At 39.2% G+C, this 18271-nt stretch overlaps 2 protein-coding genes across 4 annotated transcripts; one reads left to right on the forward strand and one right to left on the reverse strand.

Moving 5' to 3' along the window:
• The first annotated feature begins 573 nt into the window (after positions 1-573).
• glyctk (glycerate kinase) lies at positions 574-11917 on the forward strand. 3 transcript variants are annotated; one of them, XM_017480619.3, is made up of 6 exons: positions 574-616; positions 2450-2490; positions 4534-4919; positions 7309-7460; positions 7673-7848; positions 9891-11917. In XM_017480619.3, the coding sequence occupies exons 3-6, from the start codon at positions 4576-4578 to the stop codon at positions 10773-10775; spliced, it is 1557 nt and encodes a 518-aa protein (XP_017336108.1). In that variant the 5' UTR covers positions 574-616; positions 2450-2490; positions 4534-4575; the 3' UTR covers positions 10776-11917. The 3 variants fall into 3 exon arrangements, with proteins under 3 accessions (XP_017336108.1, XP_017336111.1, XP_017336112.1); XM_017480622.3 differs by lacking the exons at positions 574-616; positions 2450-2490 and adding an exon at positions 2538-2675; XM_017480623.3 differs by lacking the exons at positions 574-616; positions 2450-2490 and adding an exon at positions 2595-2732.
• tcta (T cell leukemia translocation altered) lies at positions 11192-18000 on the reverse strand. Its single transcript, XM_017480454.2, has 3 exons — positions 17511-18000; positions 12277-12331; positions 11192-11967 (listed from the first exon to the last, which is right to left on the reverse strand). Exons 1-3 carry the CDS (start codon positions 17719-17721, stop codon positions 11925-11927), a joined length of 309 nt encoding a protein of 102 aa, XP_017335943.1. The 5' UTR covers positions 17722-18000; the 3' UTR covers positions 11192-11924.
• Between the last annotated feature and the right edge of the window lie 271 nt (positions 18001-18271).

Genomic DNA, 18271 nt, shown 5'->3' on the forward strand with positions numbered 1-18271 from the left:
AGCAATCTCAGGGGGGTAAGATCAGATTATTAAGTGTGCTCTTGTTCTAAAGTGGTTGTAGAGATGATGTAGTGTACTGTGCAAAAGTCTTAGGCAAAAGGCTTAAGTCAAATTTACCACAGAATTCCTAAAACTGTGTGAATGTGTGAATGTGTATGTGATTGTGCCCTGCGATGGATTGGCACCCTGTCCAGGGTGTACCCCGCCTTGTGCCCCATGCTCCCTGGGATAGACTCCAGGTTTCCCCGTGACCCTGAAAAGGAGTAAGCGGTAGAAGATGGATGGATGGATGGACATACAAATCGTGCCAGTATTTAGAGGACAAGTTTAAACTGAGTGTTACAACAGTGCCACCTTATGATCAATATGTGTTGCTGTTCAACATGGATATAACACTTTCCTCAACACTGGTATGTTCATATAAGTTTAGGTCCTTTCCATATTTATTTTATAACGTAATTATAGTCCCTAAATCCGATGCAAAACGCGTTCCAGTCTGTCCTCTACCCTTCCGAATGTTAAAACCTTTATTTTGACAGTGGGTGAGTAATTCCGGAAGTGACGTCTGTTTACAACCCGCTATAGTGCAAACAGATGAATGGATGAAATCCCACAGGTCAGTTTATAGAGCGTTTCATTTTCTGCTTAAAAGTACATCACAAAGCGGAAAATAGTTAACACACACGTGGCTGTATAAGCAAATATAAGTGTAGTAAGTTAGTTTTGTTTTCGATATTCGTCACATATTCGGCGATAAATGGCATTGACTCCAAAACGACTTGCCCCCCAAAATAAATCTAAACAGTAAAACCAATAAAAGGGCAAAGCTAATAATGTTTCACAAGCTTCTTTTTCATTATTTCAGCTGTTCCATAAAAGCCCTCGCAATGTGAGTTACACCGGGAAGGCTCTCTCTTGGTGAAGCTGTAATTAAGGGACCGTGGGGAAAGTGCATGTTTTCTTCGTTTTTGCTGTAACCTCGTGGGCGGTGTTTTTGTAATAGCCTTTTTGTTAAAGGGTGTATAGACATGAAACCAGTGTCTTCAGTAGAGAAGGACAGTGGACATCTTTCACAACTTCTCTTTTCAACAATACTGGTGGAAAAGGGGATTACATGTCCAACATTCATTTTCTTTTTGTTATGGCGATAGAGACATGAAACCAGTGTCTTCAGTAGAGAAGGACAGTGGACATCTTTCACAATCTCTCTTTTTGCCCCTACTTGTGGAAAAGGGAACTGCATATTTAAAATTAATTTTGTTTTTGTAATAGCTCTTTCTATCAGGGCTATAGAGACATGAAACCAGTGTCATTCAGTAGAGAAAGATAATGGACATATTTCACAACCTCTCTTTTTTACCCCTACTGGCTGAAAAGGGAGCTGCATGTCCGAAATTAATCACATCTTTGTAATAGCTTTGTCCTTCAGGGAGACAAAGACATGACACCAGTGTCATTCAGAAGAGAGGGACAGTGGGCATCTTTCACAACCTCTCTTTTTATCCCTACTGGCTGAAAAGGGAACTGCATGTTCAAAATTAAATTAACTTTCATTTTTATTACAAAAAATGTGATTGATTAATTTTGGACATGCAGGTCTGTATTCCACTAGTATTGGTGAAAAGAGAGGTTGTGAAATATGTACACGGTCCTCCTCTAGTGAATGATACTGGTTTCATGACTATACGCCTTTTAACAACAACAACAAAAAGGTTATTACAAAAACACCGCCCATGAAGTTAAAGAAAAAACGAAGAAAACTTGCACTTTCTCAACGGTCCCTTACTTACAGCTTCACCAAGAGCGAGCCTTCCGGTGTAACTCAAATTGCGATGGCTTTTGCGGGCCAGTGCTCATTATGTTGAGTGAAAATAATGAAAAGCAGTGTTGTGAAACATTATTAGCTTTTCCCTTTTGGCGGTAATACTGTTTTGATTTTTTGGGAGGCAAGTTGTTTTGGAGTCAATGCCATTTATCGCCGAATATGTGAGGAATATCGAAAACAAAACTAACTTAACTCCGCTTATAGCGCCATACTCTTATTGCGAGACCATACGGTTTACAATACTTCCAACACGGCTTGGGAATCGACGTCATGTCGCGCTGCATCATGGGAACATTCCGCCATTTTTAATTTAATTTCCTACACAGACACACACACTGCGAGAGATTAAAGAGTGTTATTGTGCATTTTTTCAGACATATGTGATAGTACAGGGTTGTTGTTGTTGTTTTTTGTTATATTTAACGGAGTCACTGAAACCTGCGTATGCAGCTAACATTACACATTATAATTACGCAGCATTCATTGTTCTCCATAGTGATTTTATTCGCGTTTGCTTTTGATGCTAGCTGTGTACATTTTTGGCCATAACAATCCCCCGCTGTGAAATCCTGTATGGACTGTAAGGTAAAATGTTAAATAAAGTTATTTTGTTGTGTCCTTCAGTCAGTCTGTCTACAGCGGTTGAAGAGGCCTTCAAAAATGAGGTAATGATTCAACCCTGCTGTTTGTCCTCTATGGCCTATGGCCAGCACCAGTCAATCATTATTCACAAAGTAAACAGGTTTAGTGACATACAGTTTAGCCAGATAGATTGAACTGTCTGAGTGCAGAGTTTTACTTGTACGTGTCACTTAGAAAAAAGTTATTTTCTTTAGTCCAGGCAGTGCTGGTAAGTGCCTGAATGAAGAACTACGTTCTATTTTATTAAGTCGATCATACTATCTAGGTCAGTGTTCATTAGGGTGCTGTTTGTTGTTGGCATTTATCAATCACTGTTAATCAATATGTCTGTATGTACATGATGAAGCTTAGTAATTTGCTCAGTAGCAGCTCTTCTGCCTTGATTATTTAGAAATCAAAGTGCTATTTGCCTTTTTTTATATTAATGTCTACTATAATGATTTATAATCCCATCATTCAGTGTTACTTAGTAGATGACAGTTTCCTTTTTAAGTCTGGTTTCTCTCAAGTTACAGTCATGTGAAAATATAAATACACCCCATGGAAAGTGTTGCTTTTTTTGACATATTTGGACAAGCAAACATTGGATCATCTTTGGAACAGTGCCTATTAATGAAGTTGATATTCTTGAGCAGAACCACAAGGAAAATTAGCTTTTTCAATCATTTATTCAACAGAAGTATAAATAGATGTGATATCCTTCTGTGGAAAAAGTAAGTATACTCTTGGCCTCAGAAGCTGTATAGCTGGGTAGAAGCCCTTTGGTAGAAATAACTTACTGTAGGCGTTTTGCATAATTGTCCACCAGGCTTTCTGGAATTTTTTGACCACTCTTCCATGAAATATTCTTTCAGTTGCAAGATGTTTGAGGGTTTTCTTGCATGTACTACCCGTTTCAGATCCACCCACAACGTTTCAATGGGATTCAAATCCGGGCCTTGACTAGGCCATTCCATAATCCTCCATTTCTTCTCTTGAGCCAGTCATGGTGTATTTGCGAGTGTGCTTATGATCATTATCCTGCTGAAAGGTCCACTTTCCGTTCAACTTCAACTTTCGGATAGATGGCCTCACATTATCTTCAAGCACTCTTTGATATGATGCAGAATTCATAGTTCAATCAATGAATGCAAACTGTCCAGTCCCTGAGGCAGCAAAGCAACCCCAAACCATAAAATTTCCACCACATTACTGGTCTTTGCCTATATGCCCATTGGCAAACTGCAGTCTTGCAAAAGCTTTTTCCTGCCACACCTCCCATGCCAGTCAAATTTGAGGAATCTCTTTCTGATTCCAACAGTTGCGAGACTTACTACCAGATCCTGTGATGAAAATTTGGGGTGATGAAAATTGGGAGACTACTTTATGCATCAGATGGTCTGCTCTTGTGCCGAATTTGCCAGGATGTCCAGTCCTAGACAAATTGGCAGTCGTTTGAAATCTGTGCCATTTCTAGATTATTTTCCTTACAGTGGAATGATGTAATTCAAATAATTTAGAGATCTTTTTAAATCCTTTGCCAGACTCAAAGGCATCCACAACCTTTTTTTTTTTTGAAGGCCTTACAGAACTCTAGATCTTGGCATGAAGACACCACACACCTCAATAGCAAAGGGAACACCAGACACTAGATGGAGAGGTTTAAATAACACCTGCACTCCCTAAACAGATTATAATCACTGGCACCCAAACTTGAACACCTGATTAAAATTTTATGGATTTGAAGGTGTGATAAATGTAGGGGTGTACTTACTTTTTCCATGTGACTGATCTGTTTTTTGTTCATTTAAATTGTGAAAATTACTAAAACTATCTTCCAGCATTTTCTTTACAATTTTGTATTCTTGTCGTTGCAGTGCTATTGCACTACCTTTTGATTTTTTGCAATACAGTTTTAAAATAAATAATATGTACCTAATCTCCTTGAGTTGCAGTGTTTCCACTACAGCCTTAAAGTGTCTTACAAGTGTTAACATTATTTGAATCACCCTATATAATGATGTCAGTTCTACAATTCAAGTGCTGTTTACATTTCTGAATTTTACCTTTATTGTTTAAAATGTCAGGAGGAGCCTTTTTCCAGCCAGAGTGGATGAACTGATTGGTCCATGGCCCAAGTCCTAACACACTCTCGCTCTGTTCTTCACTGGAGCCCTCTATGGGTCAGAAGCATGTGTTCACTAGAAGAGCAAGCTCGTGCGATCTTTGCTGCCGCTGTGGAGGGAGTGCAGCCGGACAGCGTGGTGCGCAGAGCTCTACAGCGACGGGGCGATGAGCTGGTGGTTTCTGAGCACAGTTTCAAGCTCTGTCATAACCTGCATCTGGTGGGTTTTGGGAAGGCTGTGCTGGGGATGGCTGCAGAGGCAGAGAGGATTGTGGGAGATCACCTGGTTCAAGGGATAGTTAGTGTGCCTCATGGAATTCAGGAAACACTGCAACGTCACAGGAAGCTGTAGGTATCCATTGTATATGTTGTGCTTTGTGGTGTGAAAGGTGGAGCTAGAGCTCACCTCAATATTTTTTGGGGACAATTAACAGTTTTAAAGGGGAAAACAGCTCAGGGTTTTTTATTTCATTTAATTATACTGTTATAAATTCATAATCAAGCATGTTTGCCTCACACCTCCTGGGTTGGGGGGTGCGTGGAGTTTGCATGTTCTCCCAGTGCTGCGGGCTTTTCCTCCAGGTACTCCTTGTTTCCTCCCCCAGTCACAAGACATACGTTGTAAGCTGATTGGCATTGCTGCATAAATATGACCTAAAACATCTTCAGAATTTCACACAAGTCCTAAAAGAGAACCCAGTTAAACAAATGAGACAAAAATATTATACTTGGTCTCTTATTTATTGAGGGAAATGATCCAATATTACATATCTGTGAGTGGCAAAAGTATGTGAACCGTTGCGTCAGTATCTGTTGTGACCCCCTTGTGCAGCAATAACTGCAACTAAATGTTTCCAATAACTGTTGATCAGTCCCGCACATCGGCTTGGAGGAATTTTAGCCCTTTCCTCAGTACAGAACAGCTTCAACTCTGGGATGTTGTTGGGTTTCCTCACATGAACTGCTTGCTTCCACAACATTAGTATTGGATTAACACTTCTCATTTAAACCAAAAAGTTCTATTTTGGTCTCATCTGAACACAAAACATGTTTCCAGTAACCTTCTGGCTTGTCCACGTGAACTTTAGCAAATGCAGACAGGCAACAATGTTCTTTCTGGAAATCAGTGGCTTTCTCCTTGCAACCCTGCCATGCACACCACTGTTGTTCAGTGTTCTCCTGATGGAGAAATCATGAACATTAACATTAGCCAATGTGAGAGAGGCCTTTAGTTGCTTAAAAGTTTCCCTGGGTTCTTTGTGACCTTTTCCAGCCAACAGTTCTTTTTCTGAAGTCCTCAGAAATCTCTTTTGTTCGTGCCATGATACACTTAACACAAACATGTGCTGTGATGATCAGACTGATAAATCCCTGTCCTTTAAATAAAACTGGGCACTCACTCACACACAAGACCTGACTCTAATTTTCCCTTCAAATTAACTGCTAATCCTAGAGGTTCACACACTTTTGCCACTCACAGATACGTAATATTGGATCATAAATAAATGACAAAGTATCATATTTTTGTCTCATTTGTTTAATTGGGTTTTACTATTAGGATTTAAAAATCTGACCTAAAATTCTGATGAAGTTTTAGGTCATATTTATGCTGATATGTAGAAAATTCTATATATAATTCACAAATTTTCAAGCACCACTATAGATTTACCTCCAGTCCTAGCTCCTCCTTATCTGGAATGACCGTCGCCAAAGCCACGGGAACCGCCTCCCTCCATGGTTTGAGGAGGATGAGGTGGTAAACCTGCCGTGCCCCACCTCTATCCATTCGGCTTACCTCAGAGTCGATGTCCCCAACTTGCCGTGTGACCTTGAAGGGCCCTTGCCACTTGTGAGCAATTTGGAGCACGATGTGGTTAATAATACAAGCATTTTATCTCCCGGTGCAAATTCCCATAGCCGAGTACCCTTGTTATACAGCCGGGATTGACATTCTTGAGCCTGTGGTAATTTCTCTTATGTTAATTGTCCCAATTGTCAGGTTAAGAATGTACCAAATTTCACTTTTACTATTCAAAGCTCCCTCCCAATTTTCCCGAATGATGTCTAAAACATAGTGAGGCTTGCGTGCGTACAATAATTCAAATGGGGAAAACCCCATGATGGCTCGTGGGACCTCTTGTACTGTAAATAACAGGGGCTCGAGGCACTTTATACCAATTCCATGCATCATCGTGAATAAACTTTGGAATCATGTTTAATCATGCTTTGATTAAATCGTTCAACCAGCCTATCTGCGGATGATGAACATTGGTGCAAATCGATTTAATCCCTAACGACATTAGGCTCGATTTGCTGACCATTGATTACTCTCATTTGGTCAAAGGCATGCCTCAGTGTCTCGTAGCGCAACTACAACCCTGCCGCCGGTTCACTGGTTGTCCTTCCTTGGACCACTTTTGGTAGGTACTAACCACTGCATACTGGGAACACCCCACAGGACCTACCGTTTTGGAGATGTGCTGACCCAGTCATGTAGCCATCACAATTTGGCCCTTGCTAAAGTCACTCAGATCCTTTCGCTTGCCCATTTTTCCTGGTTCCGAGACATCAACTTTGAGAATTGACTGATCACTTGCTACCTAATATATCCCACCCCTTGACAGGTGCCATTGTAACGAGATAATTAATGTGATTTATTTCACCTGTCAGTGGTTTTAATGTAATTGCACTTAAAAGTGTTAATATGACCTTTGATGTACCTGTTCTATAATTGCAGAAACATGTTGCTAGAGGCCAGCAGTAAAATCAAAGTGATGGAAGGAGCTAAACACAACCTGCCAGACACAGATGCCCAAAGGTCAGCAGAGAGCATCTGGAAACTCGCCAGCAATCTTACTGAGCGAGATCTGCTGCTTGTCCTCATATCAGGTACAATCTCAATTTTATAATCAACATCCAAGCTTCAACCAGAGCTGCACATTTGACGAACAATACATTTTTGCCTCTCAAGTGGAATTTTATTTTAAATGTGTGCTTCTAGATGGCATCCATTTTTTTATTATTATTATTTTGCTGATTAAATAAAAATAGACATTGTAGGCATTTGTGTGTGTGTTCGTTTGACACATCTTTTTTCGTAGGTGGTGGCTCTGCTTTACTACCCGCTCCAGTGCCACCAATAACCCTGCAGGAAAAACAGGAAGTGACACGTCGCTTAGCGGCTGCAGGGGCCTCAATTCAGGAGTTAAACACAGTGAGGAGAGCCTTGTCACTGTTGAAAGGTGGAGGCCTGGCCCGTAGCGCAGACCCTGCTCAGGTAAACCTATGTAACTCTCTCCACTTAAAAAAGAGACGTTAAACAGGGGCTACATTCATATACCGATGTTAAATTGATTTGATTTAAATCTTTTTAATTCAGGTTTGAAAAACTTTATGTGGTCCTAGATCAGATATGTATCCAATACATGGCACTGTGGCCGTAAAGGAATCTGGTGCAAATTCATGTGGGTTTTTTTCATCACACCTTCTGCAATGATGGATTATCTCCCAGATGTGACTTCTTGTTGTTCATGATGCATATGAGTCATGTATGTTCCACTGTTGATTTCCCAGTCACTTCTGGGCAGAGGTATGCTCATAGTATTTACAGATATGAGTCACTGATACATGGTGACCTTGTGAATCAACAAGGCAGAAAAAACAGAATTGAGAACTAATACCTAATTATACCTAGTGTATATCACTGCCACCAGCTACAAGCAACTGGTAATATACATTAGCAACAAAGGATTCTGAATGTTCTCCATTCAGGGTGAAATTTTGCATGTGCAGCCCACCTAGTGTTATCCTACATATTTCTGTTGTGGTCGCTATATTTGGGCCTGAATTTCTTGCTTCACTGTACAAAGCATCTCTCTCTCTCTCTCTCTCTCTCTCACTCTCTCTCACTCACACACACACACTCTCACAGTCAAATGTTTTAAAACACTCATCCTTTATTTGACTTTTTTCTACATTTTAGAATAATAATAATAATAAAGTCATCAAAGCTCTGGAGTAACACAAATGGAACTATGGGAATTATGTTGTAATAAAAATAATAATAATAATAATAAATCAAAAATAATTTAATATTTTAGCACCTTCAAAGTAGACCCCCTTTTTGCCTAGAATTTCCAGAAATGTATTCTTGGCATTTTCTCAACCGATTTCTTGAGGAATTCCCCTGAGATGCTTTTTAAACAGTATTAAAGGAGTTCACAGCTACTGTAGGCTGGACACTTACTGGCTGCTTTTCATCCATTAAATTTTTTTTTTTTTTTTGTAAATAAAATTTTCTAATGAAAGAAATGAATATGTCGGCACAATTATATTTTTTTTGTCTACTACACTGATTTCAAACCTTTAATCATACACCTTCAGATCAAAAGCTTTTTAAGCTAGTGAGAAACATTTCAGTCAAGTGTCTCCAAACTCTTGACCAGTAGTTTATGTATATGTGTGTACACACACACACACACACACACACACACATATACAGTATACAGTGCTGTGAAAAAACAAACACAGCATATCACTAAAAACACCTCATACCAGCTGTCAAGCATGCTGGTGTAGGGGTGATGACTTCGGCCTCTTTTGCAGCCATAGAACCTGGAAAACTTGCAGTCAGTCATTGAGACAACACTGAACTCCAATTTAAACCAAAATATTCTTGAGACAAATGTGAGGCCATCTGCCCAGGATCTTATGCTGGACCAAAATTGGGTAATTCAACAGGACAGTGATCCCAAGCACACCAGCCAATCTACATCTGAATGGCTAAAGAAATTGAAATTCTGTGGTGGGATCTTAAGAGATCTGTGCATAAACGAATGACCTCAAATATCAATGAACTGAATCAGTGTTGTAAAGAAGAGTGGGTCACAATTTCTCCAAAACGATGTGAGAGACTGATACACTCCTAAAGAAAACGTTTACTTCAAGTTATTGTTGCTAAAGGCAATTCTACGTGTTACTGAATTATACGGTGTACTTATTTTTTCCCCACATGGTTTCTGAATTATGGTTTACTTTTTTGGGGGGAAAATAAGTACTTATTTAAATCTGTTCTGTTTTGTTGTTGTTGTCAGCTGAGATTATTTGCTTGTTTATAGAAGTTAGTGAGGACCACACAATTGTTTTTGATAAATAAAATAAATAGGTTAAAAAAAAAGGGTCCTGATAAATAAAAACATAGAATTGAAGGAGGATTTACTTTCTTTTTTTCCCCAATGACTGTAGCTAAAAGGCAGCATGGCAGAAAGGATTGTAGTCTTTCACCAGCATTATATAATTCCATTTTGTCCCTTCTGTTAGGTGGTGGGTCTGATTCTATCTGACATCATTGGCGATCCAGTTGATCTCATAGCCAGTGGGCCAACAGTATGTAGTGAGACGTCACTGGAGGAAGTCTGGGCCATCCTGAACCGCTACAACCTCTCTGCCACTCTCCCGTTATCTGTGAAAGAGGTTCTGAATCAAACTGGTTCCCAGCAGAGAAGCCGGCTGAAGGATCAACCACATCAAGTCAACATTTTCAACGCCGTGATTGGCTCCAATGCTATTGCTCTGGAATGCGCCAGCCATAAAGCACAAGACTTAGGCCTTCGACCAGTAATTCTATCTCCAGGGGTGAGTGGTAATGTCCAAGCTGTGGCCCAACTGTATGGTTTGCTGTCTCGTTTCGCCTGTTCTCCAGGGAAGGAGTCTCCAGAGCTCAGAGCTCAGATTCTCAAACTGGGAGCAGAGGTTGGGGTTAGGAGCTGGGAACTATGTAACACAATGGAACATTTGGAAGCTGGCGGGCAGGAAAACAGGCATGCCACATGCCTGCTGGCTGGAGGTGAACCCACTGTCCAGCTACTGGGGAAAGGCAGAGGTGGAAGAAACCAAGAGCTAGCCCTGAGGGTGGGCCTAGAGCTCAGCAGGGCACCGGAGAGAAGCATGACCATGTTCCTCAGCGGTGGAACCGATGGTCAGGATGGCCCTACTGAAGCAGCTGGAGCAGTTAGTGATGGGAACATAGAAGCAGAGGCCAAAAGTCAGGGACTATGCATTGATGGATTTCTTCGCAACAATGATTCATTCACGTTTTTCTCATCCCTTTCAAAGGGGCAGAAGTTGCTTCTGCCAGGGCTCACAGGTACCAATGTAATGGATGTTCATATGATGATTCTGCCTCCACCAACACAGAGTAGCTGATCGAAAAGATTCTTTACTTGGTATGAGATTTGTAAGGAAAACAATACGTTTAAGCATAGTAAGATCCGTCTATTAAGATTGAGAGCATCAAACAGGATGTTACTAGTGCTACATACAATTTTTGTACAAGTTTTGTAAGACAAATTGTGTGTGTAATCTATCTATCTATCTATCTATATATATATATATATATATATATATATATATATATATATATATATATATATATATATATATATATATATATATGTATATAGATAGATAGATCTGTGTATCTTGCTTTAAGACAAATTGTAAATGTACTAAATTCAGCTCTAATAGTGACCAATAATCTCACTCATCACAAAAGTACCAGAATTAAAAATTAAATTACTTATATATATATATATATATATATATGAATGACAGAACTCATCTGAAAGAATGGCCTTTTATTGTTTTTCCCAACAGAGTGTAAAAGGCTTTCACTCAGAGTGCATAGGTAGACAGTCTGCCCTTCTACAAAAACAACTGCCTGGTTAGTGTACAGACAAATATGCTTCCACCTTTGAACATACTTGCTGTTATTTTTATTCAGTCAACGATGGAATAAGAAGCTGGTGAAATTAGGGTGAAATCCCAGTAAAGTTTTCAGCAAGACTTACAAGACAACAATGCATTGTTATGTTAGAATTTGGTGTATTGTTGTAGCCAACTTTATCCCCAGGCTCAGTTACATCATGCTAAATGTGTCATAAATTAAATGGTAATGTAATTGTTGCTGCTCAGAAGCTGTGCAGTCTGAGACTAGGAGAGCAGGGTCTTCACTGCTATATGTACAAGCTTGCAGCTGAAAGGATGGACGTGAAGTTTAATCAATGTCAGGATTTATATAATTTTCTTATTACAAAGAGTCTTTCCAACAAAGTGCCGCTAGGTGTCAGCAAAGAGTCAGTCACGGTTCTTCCGATTCCTTTTCACCAAGCCAGACCTGGTTCCTTCTTCTTGACAATCTTGTGTACAGATATCACAATGATTTCTCAAAACCTTCACATGAGCATCTCCTGAATTTTTTGTTTTTTCCTTCAGCAATTTGGTTACAGTAAGTCTTAGGTCTTATTAGTCACTGTGGTTCTAACTCAAGCCAAAATGAACCCAACTGGTGGCTGATCACTCATGGTGTGACTTTAGGATTTCTCTGGCAGCATTCTCCCTGAACAGAAAAAAAAAATTGTGTGAGACAATATTTAGGGAACAATACAAGTGTACTACGTGTAGTTATAGTGTCTATTTTTTTTTTTTTACTCACTGGCTGAAAAAGAAGCTGCTATTCACCATTAATTAAGCATAAATGCATAAGACCATGCTTTGCATGTGAAGCCACTTAAAATGCCAATACTGTCAATAAAGCAGAAATCTAATCACTGGTCTGCCATGAAGCTGAATAAAGAAAAATAAATATAACAAATACAGTTAATCTGAGAATGTGTGTACCTGGAAACAAAGAAGTCTGGACACCTACCATCCACTCAGGTGAGGTGCTGTATCCGGTGTGCCACCATTCTGTCCCCCAGTTCCTGATTAACGACAAAGAAAGATGATTGCAAAATAATCCAAAAACATCTCTATTAGATTATGTTGGACACAGTGGTGCTTGAAAGTTCGCAAACCCTTTAAAATTTTCTAGATTTCTGTATAATTATGATCTAAAACATTATTAACGATTGTCATTTAAACAAAAAAATCTATTTTGGTTTCATCCATCCACAAAGTATTCTTCCAATAGCCTTCTGGCTTGTCCACGTCAACTTTAACAAACTGCGGATGGAGATGTTCTTTTAGTAGAGCAGTGGTTTTCTCCTGCCATGCACACCACTGTTGTTCAGTGTTCTTCTGATGGTGGATTCATGAGCATTAACATTAGCCAATGTGAGAGAGGCCTTTAGTTGCTTAGAAGTTACCCTGGGTTCCTTTGTGACCTTGTGAACTATTACATGTCTTCCTCTTGGAGTGATCTTTGTTGGTGCACCACTCCTGGGAAGGGTAACGATGGTCTTGAATTTCCTCCATTTGTACACAATCTGTCTGACTGTAGATGGGTGGAGTCCAAACTCTTTGGTTTTGTAACCTTCTTCAGCCTTATGAGCATCAACAACTCTTTTTCTGAGGTCCTCAGGAAACTTCTTGGTTTAAATAAAACAGGGTGCTCACTAACACCCCATTGATTTAAAACAGCTGACTTTAATTTCACCTTCAAATTATCTGCTAATCTTAGAAGGTCACATACTTTTTCCACTCACAGATGTAATATGCAATATCATATTATTCCTCAATAAACAAAAGGACCAAGTATAATATTTTTGTCTCATTTGTTTAATTTGGTTCTCTTTGTCTACTTTTAGGACTTGTGTGAAAATCTGATGATGTTTTAGGTCTTATTTATGCAGAAATATAGAAAATTCTAAAAGGTTCATAAACTTTCAAGCACATCTGGAATCCAGAATTTTCCTTGAACGGTTTTAAGGTCAGTAAATTACAGAATGGCAATTGTCATTTATAATGTCTATATTCAGTGTCATGACATGAGATGGGAGGGCTAAAATCTAAAATCCATAAATATCTCAACAACGAACCTTCTTATTGAACAGTAGGGCTGTGACTAACAATTATTTAATTATTTTCATAATCGATCACCCGGCCGATTAATCAATTAATTAATTGATTTATTCTCTCGATTAGTTGATTAATGGGGGGGCAAACTTTCAGTGCCTTTTTTTTATTTATTTCAATTAAACTCCATAAACTGAGTGTTAGAAACAAACACATATAAAAATTTACATTAACACAACTGTTTGTCCAATATATCTATATATCTATATATATATATATATATATATATAGGCATTATTTTAATGGATGCACAAAAAAGTACTGAATTAAACTTCAGTTCTAAATATTAATAATAAAGTCTCCCTTTCACTGCACCTTGTGGTTTGTGTTACTCGCTGCCTTTAGACATATTGTTTTACTTGTGTTTACTCTGATCATAGTGTGTTAATTACTCATTATAAATCTTATTTGTGCTCCCACTGTGCATCACCGCGTCTGCATCGCGCATGAGGAGCAACGCGGCCTCGTCACTAATACATCACTTCAGTTACAATAAACGACAGAATTTACACTGCAAGCGCGCAAATACAGCATATAATGACAATAAACTTCAATTAAACTAAACCTTTTAAGCAGCTTCACCAGTTTCGACTGACCCTTGCACACAGTGGAGCATTTTGGATATAAACATGTTTGTGCTCATGCATCAGTGACTGCGTTTACATGGACAGCAGTAATCGAATTACTGACGTTATTCTGAATAAGACGATATTGTGATTAAGGTGTTCACAGGACTTGCGGACACGGACGTGCTCTCTTGTTCGCCGTCAAGCGGTTGAGCACTGCCGTGTACGTACGTGTAATGTGCCAAAAAATGCAGTGAAAACTCCCACAGGAGAGTTAAGTGTGAAAAAGGTGTGTACATGTCTGTAATGCGACTAAAACAGGAATACTCCACATGTCTTAATTCCAAAGTAGTAAGTAGAAGTAACAGCGAGTAAACACACCGCCTTCCGCGCACAGATTACATAGCACCTTTTAACATTAGTGGTTCTACAACACTTTACGCTGTTTTTCATTCAGCCACAGATTCGCACACAGACCAACTAATCAATAATGAGATTCATCGACACCGATTTTCATAATCGATTATTATTGATTTAATCAATTACTTGTTGCAGCTCTATTTAACAGTGAATTACGTCGAGTTCTCATTGACATGATGGCCTAATAAGAATTATGTGGCCAAATTACACACATACACACACCTAAAGGCAGATAGACAACTTCATTTGTGATTTCTAACACACACCCCCCCCCCCCCAATCTATAATGTTCTACTGTGTTCATGTCATGTTTCCTCCAAACACAAACATGGTGAACAGAAAACCTTTCGATCAAACACTATACTTACGGTTCGGTCACCTAACCTTTTGTGTGTTTTGTATTTTGATTGGACAATCTGTGTTTAATCTGTCTACTGTTCACCAAAGGTATTTGGTGGGGAGGGGGTGTGATGACAGAGCAAATAATCCACTTATTTCATTACATGTTCATTACACCTGTGACATATACTTTCTCAATCACTCATAATGACCTCTTAAGGATGTGTCAGCAAAACGATACATCAGCCCAAATGGAGATAAAAGCTAGGAGGTGCTTCATTCTGTGTAATCACTTGACATGAATGTCACTGATAAATTGCATGAATGTACAGTCTGGACTAGAAAGAAATCAGCCCAACCTCGCTTCTTCATACCATTCTGTGTGCTTTTCCTACAACCATTGGTGGTGGTGTGGTTGGTTCCACCAAAGTCCAAAACAATCTGCTTTAAAACATTTGTTGACAGCAAAGAATCTTATCTGGATGCCAAAATGAAACCTCATATTGGTGTCTTTTTATATTTGAAAAGCATGCTTAGCCCTCCCTACTGAAAAATCCAGCTTGTTCTGACCAGCTGCCAAAACAAAGGCCAAGTTGGTAGAAAGGGACCTGTTTCTGAATTACTGGTGCTAGTACAACAGTTGTGTGTGTGTGTGTGTGTGTGTTTATGTAACAACAGTAAGGCAATTACAAAAATCTAATACAGTGCCCTCCACTAATATTGGCACCCTTGATAAATATGAGCAAAGAAGGCTGTGAAAATTTGTCTTTATTGTTTAACCTGTTGATCTTTTGTTTTAAATAAATTCACAAAAATATTCTGCTCTCATGGATAACAAAAAACTGCAAACAAAACAAGTTTATCAAAAAAAAAAAAAAGTTTGTTAAATATATGTGTACCCCAATTATCGGCACCCTTTTAGTCAATACTTTGTGCTACCTCCCTTTGCCAAGATAACAGCTCTGAGTCTTCTCCTATAACGCCTGATGAGGTTGTAGAATACATGGCGAGGGATCTGAGAGCGTTCCTCCATACAGAATCTCTCCAGATCCTTCACATTTCGAGGTCCACGTTGGTGGACTCTCCTCTTCAGTTCACCCCACAGGTTTTCTATGGGGTTCAGGTCAGGGGACTGGGATGGTCATGGCAGGACCTTGATTTTGTGGTCAGTAAAACATTTTTGTGTTGATTTTGATGATGTTTTGGATCGTTGTCCTGCTGGAAGATCCAACCACGGCCCATTTGAAGCTGGCAGAGGCAGTCAGGTTTTCATTTAATATCTGTTGATATTTGATGGAGTCCATGATGTCATGTGTCCTAACAGAATGTCCAGGTCCTCTGGCAGAAAAACAGCCCCAAAACATTAAAGACCCACCTCCATATTTAACCGTGGGAATGAGGTACTTTTCCATATGGCTACCTCTCTGTGTGCTCCAAAACCACCTCTGTGTTTATTACCAAAAAGCTCTATTCTGGTTTCATCTGACCATAGAACCCGATCCCATTTGAAGTTCCAGTAGTGTCTGCACACTGAAGACGCTCAAGTTTGTTTTTGGATGAGAGTAGAGGCTTTTTTTCTTGAAACCCTTCCAAACAACTTGTGGTGATGTCGGTGACTTCAGATTGTAGTTCTGCAATTGTTTGATATCCAATTGACTTCTGCAATTCTCCAGCTGTGCTCCTCTTCACAGTGCGTTGAGACAATATAGACACGCATCCAATTCCAGGTTGATTCATAACATTTCCAGTCGACTGGAACTTCTTAATTATTGTCCTGATGGTGAAAATTGTATATTTTCAATGCTTGTGCTATTTTCTTATAGACACTTCCCATTGTAAGAAGCTCAACAACCATTTGCCGCACATCACAGCTATATTCCTTGGTCTTACCCATTGTTATGAATGACTTTGAAGGGAATTTGGCCTGTCTTACCTCATATTTATACCCCTGTGAAACAGGAAGTCATGCTTGAGCAATTTCCTGTTCCTAGTCACCCAGGTGTACTAACAAAAATGTAAAATATCAATGGGACTATACTTCAAATATATTTTACTCATATGAATTCATAGGGGTTTTGGATTGTTGGACACCTATATTTAAAGATTTTATTATTATTATTATTTATAAACCTGTGTTGTGTTTGCAATTGTTTGATATCCATAAGAGCAGAGTATTTTTGTACAAAAGATCACACGGTTAAACAATAAAGACGATTTTTACCAAGGGTGTCAATATTAGTAGAGGCCACTGGACATTTACTGATCAGTTCGGACAAGTAATTAGAAAGCTGGAAAATAACTTACCAGCTGGCAAAGATGGTCTACAAGCTTGAGCATCTCGGGCTGTGTTTTAGCAGCAGGATTTTTCATCACTTAGACAAAGCTGACCCTGTCTGTAATATCCATGTAAAGGCCATTTGCTATGAGAGCTGGCCAGTCACTACAGAATAAACTAATTCATATCAATATGACGTATTAGGCTTTAAATATGCTATTTTTTATATTTGTTTCGAGATTTATCAGAATTAAGTGGGCCACTATTTTGAGCTTGGTTTTTTTTTTTTTTTTTTTTTGGGGGGGGGGGGGGGGGGGGGGGATTATTTCCATTATATGGCCAATAAGACGTCGACCATCTCATGTTCATTCGGTTCAGTTGTTTTTTTGTATTAAATCGTGTACTACAATCCCAAAACACTATGTATAAACGAGATGTTCACTTCCCAGTCAAACACACAATGCGCTTAGTTAGCCGGGGTCTCACCTTGCCTGTAGTACATGTCGTTCACCGTGTTACCATAAACTTTCCAAGCGAAATGTATGGCGATTAAACTGAGGATGAGCCAGCTGAAAAGTATTTTGAACACGGCGACTCTCATGTCGTTGGCCAGCCAGTCGTCAACAAATTCGGCCAGAAAAGACACTAAATTGTCAAAGACGCGAGACAGGAACTCGAAACCCCACGGTTCCTCCATGTTAGTACGGGGAGCTAATGCTAGTTAATTAAACCCTGCTCGCTACAACACACAGCCAGGGCACAATTCAGTTAAGATGGGCGACAGTTACAAAAATAACTATTAGAAAACAGACGCTCAATAAGGGCTTAAAGCCATTTAGCCATTTTCATTATTTGTAAGACAACCAACGTAAACAAGGTTGAAGCTTTCTTCTTCTTCTTCAGCCAGCAAAAATAGAGATAATTCATGCTATGGCGCCTCCTGTCGGTTGTTGAGGGTTAAACGGTGTTTCCTACAGGCGTTGGGAATGGGATGTATGATGGCAGCGTTTTGTGTGCATGATCCGCCATTTTAAGAGCTAGTTAACTAGATTTCATACAAACTGAGTGTGCTCTGAGTGTTTAAGTCATTCTGATGGAAGCTATCTTTGACACATCAGCATCTATGAAAGTCATATTTGAAAAAGAAAATATAGTTGACTGTAAAATTATTTCTTAGTTAATTAATTGGTTTATTAATGACTAATTCAATAGCATGTTTGCTTTAAAGTCCACAACACTTTTTTTTG

The sequence above is a fragment of the Ictalurus punctatus genome, chromosome 11 (assembly GCF_001660625.3).
Source record: "Ictalurus punctatus breed USDA103 chromosome 11, Coco_2.0, whole genome shotgun sequence".
In the NCBI taxonomy this organism is placed as follows: domain Eukaryota; kingdom Metazoa; phylum Chordata; class Actinopteri; order Siluriformes; family Ictaluridae; genus Ictalurus; species Ictalurus punctatus.

What these genes read in the sequence shown, in the direction of transcription:
- glyctk (XM_017480619.3), top strand. Translation starts at nt 4,576, where the DNA reads ATGGCCCAAGTCCTAACACACTCTCGCTCTGTTCTTCACTGGAGCCCT. An exon ending in CTGCAACGTCACAGGAAGCT is followed by an intron (nt 4,920 to 7,308) that starts GTAGGTATCCAT and finishes CTATAATTGCAG; the next exon opens with AAACATGTTGCTAGAGGCCA. An exon ending in GTAGCGCAGACCCTGCTCAG is followed by an intron (nt 7,849 to 9,890) that starts GTAAACCTATGT and finishes CCCTTCTGTTAG; the next exon opens with GTGGTGGGTCTGATTCTATC.
- tcta (XM_017480454.2), bottom strand. Translation starts at nt 17,721, where the DNA reads ATGGAGGAACCGTGGGGTTTCGAGTTCCTGTCTCGCGTCTTTGACAAT. An exon ending in CGACATGTACTACAGGCAAG is followed by an intron (nt 12,332 to 17,510) that starts GTGAGACCCCGG and finishes GTCGTTAATCAG; the next exon opens with GAACTGGGGGACAGAATGGT. An exon ending in GCACCTCACCTGAGTGGATG is followed by an intron (nt 11,968 to 12,276) that starts GTAGGTGTCCAG and finishes TTTTCTGTTCAG; the next exon opens with GGAGAATGCTGCCAGAGAAA.